At 40.0% G+C, this 13,620-nt stretch overlaps 1 protein-coding gene across 1 annotated transcript in view; it reads left to right on the top strand.

Moving 5' to 3' along the window:
- Positions 1-5,659, top strand: part of utrn (utrophin) — a 200,338-nt gene extending 194,679 nt beyond the window's left edge. The window contains 4 exon segments of the mRNA XM_034202775.1: positions 541-616; positions 847-930; positions 3,126-3,151; positions 4,292-5,659. Of these exon segments, the coding sequence (XP_034058666.1) occupies positions 541-616; positions 847-930; positions 3,126-3,151; positions 4,292-4,300 (195 nt within the window). The 3' untranslated portion in view covers positions 4,301-5,659.
- Positions 5,660-13,620: the final 7,961 nt, after the last annotated feature.

Below are 13,620 nucleotides of genomic sequence, written 5' to 3'. Positions count from 1 at the left end.
TCAATAATTGTCAATAAATCAGGCCGAAAACGTCACTTGTCCGCCGGACAAGTCAATTGAAAGATCTACTTGTCCGATATTGTAAAGTACACGTCCCGGATGGTGGGACGTGTACTTTTTCGCACACTGTCAGAGTTATATCTGTCAGATTATGCGGCCTGGTGTAATTCAATTCATTTGTTTGTGCTGAAAAAACAGTTATTTCTACTTTTGCACTCAATAAAACAACTCTGTATACAACAATAAGCTAGAACTCTGGAAATCTAACTACACAATGTCCTTGGAGGTCTGAGTGATTGATACTGAAGCATGTTAAACTCAAGTGGGGACATTGGCAGAGGCATGTTTATGAGAAATGTTTTTGTGTACACAATAACAGCCTTATTGTGCCGCCCTCTGTTATTCCCTTGTCTCCGCCTGGCGCTGTGAACCACAGCTAATTTTGAAGTTGTCAAGTGGTTGCCATGCAGAATAATTATGTTATAATAATGGAGTTTCCCTTGTTTCTTTCTTCTCTCCATCTCTCTCTTTTCCACTCAGCCGGAGATGGACTTGAGGGTAAATGGAGTTTCCTCACCAATTGGGCAAGAACAAGGGCCACTTACTGAAAACTCAGGTGAGACACTCAAGTTCAAAACGTTATACTCAGACAAAAACACTCACTCAAATGACATTTATCTTGATATTTGAAGATGTGTCCTTTAAATGCACTATGGCTGGAGCTAAATTTTTACAGCATCAGGTTATACACTTGAAACTTAAACATTGCTCTTACGCCATTTTGCTACAAATGACTTATCTAAGTGTCTGTGAAAAGTCAAATTCAGTGTGTGTGTGTGTTTCCAGACGAGCTGCCACACTCCCACAACAGCAGCTCCAACCTGGCAGATGTAATGGAGCAGATTAACAGCTCCTTCCCTGCATGCAGTCGTAAGTTTCTAACTCCTCCTCTCTTTGATCGTGTATTCCCTGCATCTGAAGGCAGATTTGTGTTTCGCCTCAAGGACGCTGGTCAGCAGAAATAGTAGTGCTTGTCACTCCGCTTAACTGTTAATACTTCATCCTAGGCTAGCAGGGAAAATTCATGTGCACTGTCTAGATGTGTGAATTAGGCAAGTTTGTCCTTCCTGTACAGCATAGCATTTTCTCTCTATAAATGTCTATAACGAACAAAAATCGCAACTTATTTCAACCAAATGTTCCTAAGAGCCACCAAGACACCGTCAAGTCACTTGTTTATTCCTCACAACAGTCCAATGCTCAAAGATATTCAGATTTTAATTGAAAATGAAAGAAAGAAAAAAGCCTCACATTAACAAGTGTTAAGCTTGAAGTGGAGAATGTTTGGTTATTTTTCTTTTAACATTACTTAAGCAAATTGATCAAAAACATCTACTGTAAATAATTGCCAATTAATTACTGTCAAATAATGAATGCACTAAACATTTCAACACATTTCCACATCTGTCTTTTTGCCTCAAACTGTCATTATACTTTGTTTGTGGGAGGTGTATGTATTTGTGTGTGTGTGTGTGATGCCCAGTGTTGTGCTAGTTACTGAAAACCAGTAACTAGTTACCATTACTAGTTACTTCATTTCAAAAGTAACTCAGTTACTTTACTAGTTACTTACACCAACAAGTAATGCGTTACTGTAAAAAGTAACTTTTTGGTTACTTAAAAAAAGGGCTCCCATTAATGCCCTTATAGCCTTCATTTCAGTACTGTTATTGCATTGGAGAATAATACAATCTGTTGATCAACTTGACATGCATTATATGCAATCTGGATTGCATCGATATTAGCTGGCTTTCCATTTTTATATATTCTTTCTCCAGGTAGTTGGAAAAAGTTTTCCGTCCCATATGCCGTGTGCCGCCCGGACATGGTATCATGCTAACTAGCTCCCTGAAAGCGGGTGACTCCACTGTAGCAATAGCCTGCATGTGTTCTACAACATACCGTGCAATGGCTTTATCGACTTTTCCCTGGCCAGCAGTCCCTTGGTTAAAATCCAGCCGCTGTTGCTTAGGTGGAGGTGGAGTGGCGTTGGATGAGTCTGGGTCTGTGCCGGTCTTAGTTACTAGCTTCGTCACAGCATGTTGTTTTTGCATTTGTTTTAAGAGATTTGAATTACTGGTTTGGGCAGTAGATAAGATCGTTGACCCGCCAGGACACAACTTACATTTAACAGAAACGTTCTTTTCTTTGTGCTCGACAAAAGTGAAATAGTGAGAATATCTCCAGGTGGAGAAACTAGACTTGAGCTCCGCCGCCGCCATGATAGTCTTGTTAGTAAACAACACAAACACGCCCACAGCCCGTCTCCGCATGTGACACAGGAAGTATCTAAGTACATTTACTCAGTTACTGTACTTAAGTACAGTTCTCATCTCTGTTCTTCTGGCTGTTGACTATATAAAAAAAACTAACGGAGTAACGCACCGTGTAGTAACGGTAACTGAGTTACTGAATTTAAAAAGTAATGCGTTAGAGTACTAGTTACTGCCAAAAATAACGGCGTTACAGTAACGCGTTAGTCCCAACACTGGTTATGTATAAATGATAGTTGGAGCAGCTGTGCTCTCATCTGTAGTCATGAATTCAACAGTTCCTGCCTGTATTTCAATGAAGAGCGGTATATATAGTGTGCTTTTTAAAAAGTGCATCATTGTCTGAGCACCGCAGGTTCCTCTGTATGGTGACTTTGTGGTTTTGATTTTGTTGAAATACCTTCAAACACATAGCTTTTAAACAGAGCCTTGAGGTTCTTTTGATTATCATTTAAATGTGGTATCTGAGATAATCAGGAAAAACCTCAGACACTCATTACTTTGTATAGCAGAATTTGAAAGGAATGTTAATCAAAAGAAAAATAAATAAGAATGTTCAAATAGAGAGCTGGAGCCACGTCGCTCTAAATTGCATTCGAGTCAAAACTCCTATGAGGGCTTTAGTTAGAAATCCATTGTAATTTGGCAGACGCTCCGGCATTATTAGCATTTGGATACTGCACTGCTTCAAGGCTTCGAGGAATATGTGGGAGGCAGAACATTTAGTGTAAACAGAAATGGACTGGGGAGTTCAAGTATTAAATCATTGTCTCTTTTCTTTGTTTCCCACAGCCTCGAGCCTCTCCTCAAGACCACAGGTAAGACGAGGTTCTTCTACACATTTAAACACACACTAGTACCATAAATCTGTCCGCGTATTTCCAGCTTGTATGGAAGGTGCTTTATTGTGTGTATTTGTACGTGTTTGAGTAATTGGGAAAGGTGAGAGAACTGTGAGCAGAGCTACATTTTAAAGGTAATTACAGCTGCTGCCACTGAAGTAGCCTCAAGGTAGCCTTCACCTGCCTCAGTCCTCCACATTTGGTGGGCTGTGAGAAAGAGACAGCTAATGGATCTCTCCCGAGGACCATTAGCTGCTCCTCTAGTCCCCCAGTCTGAGGCCAAGGTGCATTTTGGGACTTAAGTGTGGTAAAAGCCATTACCACTGACCCTTCTGCCGCTGTAATTTTTCACCCCACTATGCCTCTTTTCCTCTCACACTATTATTTCCTTTCTCTCACCATATTTGTAGTCTGCTTGACAATTTGGCACACAGCTAATGCCTTTACTCGCCAGTTTGAGTGCTTATTTTCTATGAATCCATAAGTGGTGGCTTTTTCCCTTTGGTTCCTACTTCACTTTTTGATAGCCATTACATTTCAACGTATGGTTTCAGCGTGTCACAGCTCTAATTTGAATGAGTCAAGTTCATTATGACTCCCTAACCACTTTGTATTCAGTTAACTTAAGAAATACATTGAACCAAATGTCCTTCATCTCCTCAGTTCATTTTACTGGTATTAAGTTTACTCATCCTTCCACTTTTTCCTTTTCTTATTATCCTTGACACCGTGTGTTACACTTTCGGTTGGTTTTCATACAGAGACATGGTTGAATTGGTTTGAATGCCTAATTCCATTACTGAGAAAACAGCAATGTTTTTTTTAAATCTCCCCTGCATGTCATCCTGCCCACCTCCTTCCTTTTCTCCACACCAAGCTCCTAATGGACTGTAACTGGCTGGAGGGACTGCAGTCCATTTGCCAGCTTTCAAACCCCATCACTTTGTTCAAACCTCTGCTATTTCTGCACAGTGATGTCTTGATGAAGAGAAATGAGGCGTGTTCGACCAAAAAAAAGACAAGAGCACTAACTTTCTACTTGAAAGGCGCACACCTACATCGTGTTGTTGTCTGATCTAACATGGTGATTAAACGTTTGTGTTCTTTGTTTCGCAGGTGATGTGAGGAGAGTCCCCACTGAGCTCGGCGTGTGTTAGTGTGCACACATGTGAGTGTGCGCAGTAAGTGTCGGGAGGAGACCATTCCCAAACAAACAATCCCCCCTGACCCTAAATCCCAAAGACGCACAGGACCAGACAACTTTACTACTTTTACCACCTTGTCTTGTACTATGCAAACTGTACATTTTATGAACTGTAGATTGTACCTGAACTTGGTTTAACATTTGTCAGTGATTTGTTTAGATATGCAGATGAGAACATGGACACGGGGCTTTGTATAGTAAAATATGCTTTTTATTTTTATTTTCCTTCAGAGGGCAGTTTGAGATTTGTGTTTCTTTCTCGTTGATTTCTGCCCCGAATGGGAATCAAACTGTTACATTTGTGTGTCATTCCACTGCTTTGTACCCTCCAGCCCACAGTAGTAGTAGAAGGAGGTTTCCATGTTTGGGAGCACGCACAGTTCCTGAGTAATAACATCTAGTGGCTGAGAGGATCATTTTGAAGGCTGTGTCACCTACTCAAAGCATCTGTTTTGTTTTTGATCATGTAGCATGCTCAATGTCAAGTTCCCCTTTAAAGCATTGATATGCTGGCAGACTTTGTGTCAAATTCGATTTGTTCTGTAAACGTTACCCCTTCTGTGCCTATACAGTTTGTCATTCCACGTGTGGAAGACAGAGAAAAGATTTGATGAATGAAAGTGGGATTGTGTATAAAGAGAGACATTCTGGAGAATAAAGATTTAAATCTAAGGTCGTTCTGTAATTGGATTTGTAAGAGGCCCACCGTCATTATGTAGAATAGTTTTTAAAGATATATGATCAGAAATCAGAGGAAAGCCATGATTGCCTTGCTACCTCAGACTCATAGACACAGTTTTGTTTTTGTGGTTTGTTAACTTGTTTAAAACATTGCAATCATTCACAGAACAAGATCAACCTGGTTTTTAGCATTTTAAGCTTTAGCTTACTGTATTGGTGTACACTGCAAGGAGGAGAAACCAAGTATAAAAGTTGCTATTACTGTACCAGAATGGGTCTGTGGCCTGCTGAAGCTAGCCCCCCGTAATGACGAGTATTACGTTCTCTGTTGTTGGTTTTCCACTGGCCTTCTAGCACTGGTCCCTCACTGCGTTGTGTTGTTGTGCTATATGCTATCCTGTAAAACTTGTGAGACTGAGCAACACTACTATAACCTCCTCTGACTGTAGACTAATGATGATGTTGGTGATGATTTTAATGATTCCAATCATGATGAACCGTACCATGGCAGAACTGTGTCGCTGAGGTATGTAAAATAGATTGACCACACTACGTGTAATATGGCTACGTTTTATTCTAAATAAATCTTTTATAACAAGTATGCGTCCCCTCTGCTGTTATTTCCTTACTTACAGTCCTTTAATTTAATTGCAAGGACTATAAGGGTATATTGAGGCTGTGAATATTTCAGGTAATATAGATGAATCGCTTGCCACAATTTCATAAACACTGATTACAAATTAATTTGACTGCTTGATTTGTTTTTATATGCAACACTTGCTGCGCATTTTAAGCCATTTCACACACATACTCCTGCTATTAAGGATATAGGCATTGATGCTGCCAACTCCTCAGGGTCAACAAGCCAGGATTGTAGAATTACAATTTATCAAAGGAATTGATCACGCAGTGAGAGGTATCATTACTACATGTTTGCTGTGAGCATGCTGAGCTGTAATTGATAACTCAAAATGAGTAATGAAAGTTAATTAGCCTGTTACTCCTGCCTTATAAACAACATGTTTTCTTCCATTTTAGCAACCTAACTCTGCATTGATCATTCTAAAGGTTGTGTGATGTTCAATTAAAGAAACGCACCTTGCTCTAACTTGGCCATGCTGTCGTTAGAGAATGGCTATAAATCAAATCTGCCTGCACAGGTTATTTCATGGTGTAAAATCAGCTCATTTTTGCAACCTGTCAGACTAAATGATGTCCCAACAGGAAATTATCTGTACTCTTGGGGCAGTTATTAGGCCACACAAAACTCGATTGGATGGATTTGTCTTTAAGCTGCATGAGCAAGTACTATTTTGTATAACCTTGTTCTCTCCAGTTCAGAAGAAGACTTAATTACTGAAAATATCAACCCTGGGGTCATTTCCATGTTTTTTTGTGCTGTGACATCTCACATGGTAACTTTTCCTTGCCAAGTGTTGTCCTAATAGCACTCCCTATCGTCCATGGTCCATCTGTTCCATAACACGCTTCAATAATGCAACAGTAGCCAAGTGGTAGTGCACCCTAATTGGATCTGGGGCTACTGTACATATCCTGACTCACATCCTCTTTGCTCCCTGAGGTGTTTTAATTAGTCTACCACTCCCATTTATGTCATGCCCTGAAGGAATAAGCTCGTTTGTAAAGGCGAGGGCATTTGTTAAGTAACAAACTGGCATACCCAAGGGAGAGGTGGTACTTATTCCGGACTGGATCCCATTACAAAAAGAAGTGCACTGGTGTTGTTATTAATATTAATGTGACTAATATAATCTAATTTGCTCATGAAATGTAGTTAAAACAAGATTGCATAAATTATCAGCAATCTTTTCAAAGTATTTTAATCCTGCTCAGACGCAGCTGTCTGTTATTTAGTAAATTAGACTGTCAAGCTCCACTGAGGTGCATTCTGCTTGCTCGACTGGGCAAGGATTAGTATACCGCAGTAAACACAATTCATTAGTGGATTATATGATAACGCTGTAAGTGAAATTCATTTGCCATTCAAACCGAGGTTATTGGTACTGCTAGAGCTACAAAGCAGAGCAGTGCAGCCCTGAGCTGATAGGTACAGTATTAAAATATGCTTGTTAACATTAAAGTCTCAAACAAACCAACTTTAACCAACAGTACACAACACGCCATGTCCTCAATCGTAATCAGCAATAGCAGCCTCATGTGGCTATAATGCTCATTACACACCAGTTATACTAACAAACACAAAAGTTAAATGTATGAAGGAATTATGAGACAACTTTAGTGAGGCAAAAACTATGACATTTGGCTTGAGGAGGCAGTACACTCTTTAGTACATAACCTAAATTAAAAACAAAATAATCCTAACTCAAGCATTATAATGACTTTTTGTTATTTCTTGCTCACAATGTAAGGATTTTGAGTCTATTTATAAACAGGTTCCTTAAACAAGAACATATTTAACTAGAGAATGCAATTCCTGAAGAAATTGCTAGTGGGAATGCTTGATGCTGAAAAGCTAACGCTAAACTGCTAAGCTGAAATGTAATGTTTAAGAAGAAAGTGAATAATTTAGATTAAAATGAAATGTGTAAGAAGAAAGTGAAGAATTTAGATTAAAATGAAATGTGTAAGAAGAAAGTGAAGAATTGAGATTAAAATGATACATGAACACTGGGGGCTTGAATGTGTGATGAGAGAAGAAAAGAAAGTAAAAAGGCTTGGAAAAGCAGCAGAATATTTTAACTAACTTGATGGCGAATGATCTGTCGCCATGGCAACGGCATTTGATGACACCCCATAATACGCTTAGATGCGTTGATGGCTGCATCGTTACCAAACCTGTGAAGTTTTGGGGCGTTTGGAGCAGTTTCACTGAAGTTATGAGAAAACCGTGTTTCATGGAGAGCAATTGTGTTGCCATGGCAAAGGATTTGAAGAAATCTCAAAACTGTCCCATAGATGTCTTCACGGCTGGACTGTTAGCACAAATGTGAAGTTTGAGCACTTTTGAAACATTTTCATAGGAGTTAAAGCGACATCATATTTTATGGCGAGGGATGCGTTTCCATGGAAACGGCATATGGTGAGATCTCAGATTTGGCGTAGAGCTGTTGAGGCATGGACCGGTGATATACAAGTGAAGATTGGGGGACATTTGATGACACCCCATACTACGCTTAGATGCGTTGATGGCTGCATCGTTACCAAACCTGTGAAGTTCTGGGCTGTTTGGAGTATTTTCACTGAAGTTATGAGAAAACCGTGTTTCAAGGTGAGCAATGTGTTGCCATGGCAACGGCATTTGAAGAAATCTTAAAACTGTCCCGTAGATGTCTTCACGGCTGGACTGTTAGCACACTGCTATCTGAAGTCTGCTGCTCTGAGCATGTCAGTTGGAGTGATGACATCATCGTGTTCCATTACTCAGGTGTTTATATTTGAACTAAACGAGGTGTGCCGAGATCACAGGTTTCCATTGTTCTGAATGAGAGATAAACCTCTTACAAGTGAACGTTTTGTGGAAGAACCGTAACAGATATCTGTGAAATTTCCAAACGTGAAGCATGTCAAGGAAGTTGAGTATCTGAAGTGTAATTTTTGTGTACTTTCGGGTTAATAATGTGGCCTTTTTGGCAGTTTAACTAAAGGTGTGCGGCTGCTACTGTGAGGAAATATCTGCCTGAAATTACAATGGGGTTTAATCCTATGGCAGCGAAACAGCAGCGAAACAGCTCAGCTGCTCCCCCGGGACCCGAAAGTGGCGTATAGCCTGCACTTCAACATCAACGAAAGTGCTCGATATATGCTATATTGAATCAATAACACAAACTAACTGTATCACTATAACATGATGATGATGGTGATGGTGATGAAGAATGCATCTAACGTTCCGCTGTTCATTATAATACAAAAACAGAGCATTAAACAAACCATCATGCTCTTACTTTGAAATCATGCGGAAATGTCGCCATCAGCAGGCCATCACGTGGTTTCCGAAAATAACCGAGTGACACGAGTAGATTTTAGCCGAGACCGGCGGAAAATATGTCTCAAAATTCCGTGTGTGTAAAAAGACAATCCGCGAACAGAGATTTGAGATCCGTGAACAGAGATTTGAGATCCGCAAGCGCATTTTTGGTCCACAAATACAAATTGGATTCACAAATGCCTGATCGAAAGGTGTAAATGTTAAAGAGATATTCACAGATCTTTTTTTTATTTGTGAACATATTTAGCGTATTTGCAGATCCGTTTTACACTTGCAAATGTATTTGTGAGTTTGCAAATCTTTTAAATGCATTTGTGGATGTTGTTTTACATTTACAAATCACATATTTACACACAAATTATGTTTATGTTCACACAAATAATTATGAGACATATCTATGCCCATATAATCCTATGGGTTTAATGGAGGAATGTTGAACGTTTTTGTCACTTCATGCCCTCAAGAGGCATTTTGTTTAATTATTTTTTTCCTTAATTATTTGTCATTTTTCAAGCTACGAGATGTTTTCCTACGTTTGTCATGATACATTATGTCTCAGGAATGTAGGGTTTGGGAATTATGGCAGTTTAAAAAACAATATATGAAGGCAAATTTCAAGATGTTCTACCCTCTAGCTGTGACATCACGCACTCTAGTTAATGTTAAAATCTGAAGAAAACCTCTAAAACAAGGTCTGAACAATGTTTAATATCTCTAAAAGTAAGAATCAGATGTAAAAGTTGTTTTACACGAATAATGTCAGAAAGATGTGTAACATTTTAAAGTTAGAATGAGGTTTCTGAGTGAAAGTATGAATGAACAGTTAGCAGTTGAAGTCGCATGAAGATTTGTTGAAGTTGAAGAATTTCTCCATTGACTTCAATGGTTAAACATGTGATGTATTATGGGATGTATCTCTGGAATTATGAAAGTTATGAATGAGAAAAGTAATAGCCATCGATTCCCGACCGAGCTGAATGTTTTGATGTTTGAACGGAGTTTCTGCGATGTTCAATGCGGGAGGAGAAGAGGGCCAAAATAAATCGGCGGAATAATAATAATACACTTTTCGTGCGTAGAATAACAGTTAAACAACTAACAACTAAATTACTGTGCTTGTCACCAGGTAAGCGTACAACCTGGAATATACACTCACTTACTTACATGTAAAGCTTCGGGCTAGATAATGTAGTTATTTTGTGACATTGTTGATTGAAAGCTTCCGGTCACTGTTGCGTCGGGGATTCTGCGCCATCTTGAAATTGATATAATTGACTTGCGGTAGGCTACATGGAAGTACAATGGATGTTAAGAACCCACGTACGGTCCCTAACCCCTACGCGTTGGAAAAATGCGTTTTTGCATACCGTTTTTTGACGGACATTTCTTTTTCTGCCTCATAAGTTGCTACGGAAGGTTTCCCTTCATACGTTTTAGAATGCTCTAGTCTAGTATCTAAAAAGTGTGTTTACATTACAAAAACCCCCTGCGGAATCACCAGCACCTTGACTGTGGGACCTTTTTCTAAAGAAAGAGAAGGTAAAAGTGTAAAATAGTGCTATATATTTTTAGTTTTTGTCCTAAGTGGCATAATGTGGTTCCGTTTTTACAACCTCCTTTGTTTACAATAGTATTTTGTCTTAGCATGCTATAGCTAGTTTTAAGATAAGCTAACGGCTAACAAGCAGTGGTGTAAGAAGTACTTATTAAGTTGCTTCTGACTTACTTAACATCGTTGTTGTTTTTTTAAGCATACTAGTTCCCCTTACTCTACTTTTCCTACAACTTCATTTTCCTTTTTGGATTTAAATGTCAGTTGTTTGGTGTACCGCTTCGTTCTGACTGGAGCCACCCAGTAACGGCTGGGTGGCTTATTACATTTTGTACCTGTATTCAAAATCCCCATTGGACGGCTTTGCCATAAGCATGCTGACACACTGACACAGCTGTAGCTCATTAGAGCCTGATGGAGCCTGTGATGTTGCTGGAGGATCTTGTTTACTCTCATTCAGTGGTGGAAGAAGTATTCAGATTCTTTACTTAAGTAAAAGTCCTGCATTCAACATCTTACTTAAAGGGGACCTATCATGCAACATGCACTTTTGTACGTCTTTTATACATGAATATGTGTCCCCGGTGTGTCAGGGAACTCACCAAGTGTCAGAAAACACAACCCTCTCTCTTTTCCTCCATACCCAAATCTCTAAAAACGGGGCTGCAACGGATCTGATACAGACTGATACAAATTTGAAAATTCTCTGACGTCAAGAACGAGGAGCTCCGCCTATATGGCCAACTCTCCACCTATCAGGGGAATGTGGGGTTGGGCCACGGCCGGCCATTGCCGCTCGGAAGCGCTGGAGACGCTGTAGTACATATGCCAGGCCTGTAAGTGGCGCTGTAGTCTGCCACAAAAGCAGCGAAGAAGACTTCCCGTGCATGGTTGCCATGGTTGCCCTTCTGTTTATTCTCCGCTGTGGCTCTTTTTCTCCCTCCCCGAGGCAAGCGTTTGCGCCTCCTGCTGCTGTTATTCATTGCAATCCCTCCCTCGCTGTAATTCTCTCCGGTTAGTCCACCAGCAGATGACAAACACCCACCTCTCCGCCTCTTCCAAGGGACGAGGGGACCGTGCGGCAGAGTTTCAGTTAGATTTTTTTTCGCCGGTTGAACAAATGAATAACGACTTATAATAATATAAGAATAAAACACGGAGGACGGAGATCTCTTTTTCTCCCCCTCTTCTGACAGCTCAGCAGCTGATCTCAAAGCACGCTCCCCTCTCCTGCAAGGGAGCATGATAGGTCCACTTTAGAGCTATGTCACAGAATCAGCCCTTGCAAAAACAGGGCTGGAAAAGAGCAAATAGAGCAAAATGAGGCATGGCTAAAATGCATGCTCTGTTTGGTATTTTGAAAAAAAAACTTCACAGACGTGTTTTATATAGGTATGGCCCATATATACAGTCTATGGTATGGCCCTACAATATACTGTATGTTTCAAATATAGCATGATAGGTCCACTTTAAACATGTATTCCCCTAGTTTAGAAACACATTATGTTAAATGTTCTGACAGGTAGCTAAAGCTGTTATGTAAATGTAGTGGAGTAGGAGTATAAATTAGTAAAGGAAAATACTTTACTTGTAAAGTTCAAGTTCTTCAAAATTGTACTTAAGTACAATACTTCAGTACATGTACTTTGTTACTTTACACCACTGCTCACATTGCATTGCTTTATGTGTGTCATGTCTTCTTAACCATAAACTATATAAAGAGTTCTTAACACACATTAAACCTAACTTGTATTACAAAATACAAAATAAGCCACTGGTGCATAATACTGCAAATTGTAAAAATATTACTTTTCAGAAATTATCATATTTTTTAATTCAATTATCTATTATTTTGTGTGCATTCATTTGTTTATACGTGAGCTTACTTTGTTTGCTCAGTTGACTAGAAACCTTTCTGAGAAGAGGTACAAATGTAGAAAAACTGTGTCTGAAAGCGCTCTGCTAATTTGTGTTTATTCAGATGAACCCCAACCAGGTGGCAGGATATCGGTGGCCCTTTGGTTTCTATCTCCAAACTTCAAGAAACACAGATTTTACTGCAAGGTGTTTAAGATCTGACCAACTTCACATAGACGCACAAGTAAGTAACCTCTTTGGTGCCTAAAAGGGAATCAGCTGGAAAATGTGGCGCCCTCACACAGAGCTTAACATGCAATGATGCAAAGACTGTCTTAAATCCTGCGATTCCCCCGTTCCACGTTTGTCTCCAATACCTCCTTTAAGTATAGGTTAACTCATTGGCAACTTAATCTTTTCCGTGACCCTGTAAGTACTGTTTTTTATTCAGAGTGATTAAACTGCACTACAGTCCCTCTCTTACTCTGTGTATTTGAGGCTCTCTAAGGATAACAGACACTGTCTTATTTATTTATTTGATTTGTCCTCTTGTCCTGATACTCATTTTAGCATCACCAACTGTGATCTGATTTTCTGTGCTGTGGGTATGAACAGACTGCATCTATTCCAGGCTTTGGCCATACGGTCACAGCTGCCCACTAACCTACCATCCAGCCCATTTTTCTGGATAGGGTAGTGGTGCTAATGGTACTGGATGTTTATTTTTTCCCTGCCTCTGCCCGTTTTACATTCATGCATCAACACTGGCTGGCATGCAGTTTCGTTCGGCAGCTGTCCTCATTGATCAGATGCTTGGCAGGCAGCAAGAGAGCTGGTGGTATGGGTGTTTTGGCGGGTAGCTGCCCCTGGCACAATGCACGCGAAGAACAGATGTTTAGGAGGGCTGAGGCAGGACACTGCAGGACCTGTTTGGGGTATGGGATACAGGCTGGACTCCAGAGAGATGGAGTCTGTGGAAGAGAGGAAGGGATGAGTACAAGGCAAGCAACCTAGAGAGGGAGAAAGCAAAAACAGCCCAGGAGAAGAATACAGTTTTCATTATTGTTATTATGTCAGCAGTTGAACCTCTGTTATGCTTACACAGTGTTCCTCTATGTAAATGTTCCGGCTCAAACTAACTTGAGAGAAACTCGCAGCCTAATGAACCTCCAAGCCTCCCTTGC

This window comes from Gymnodraco acuticeps, unplaced genomic scaffold (genome assembly GCF_902827175.1).
Source record: "Gymnodraco acuticeps unplaced genomic scaffold, fGymAcu1.1, whole genome shotgun sequence".
In the NCBI taxonomy this organism is placed as follows: domain Eukaryota; kingdom Metazoa; phylum Chordata; class Actinopteri; order Perciformes; family Bathydraconidae; genus Gymnodraco; species Gymnodraco acuticeps.
Note: the sequence above shows the minus strand (reverse complement) of the source record. Positions and strands in the feature narration are given on the sequence as shown.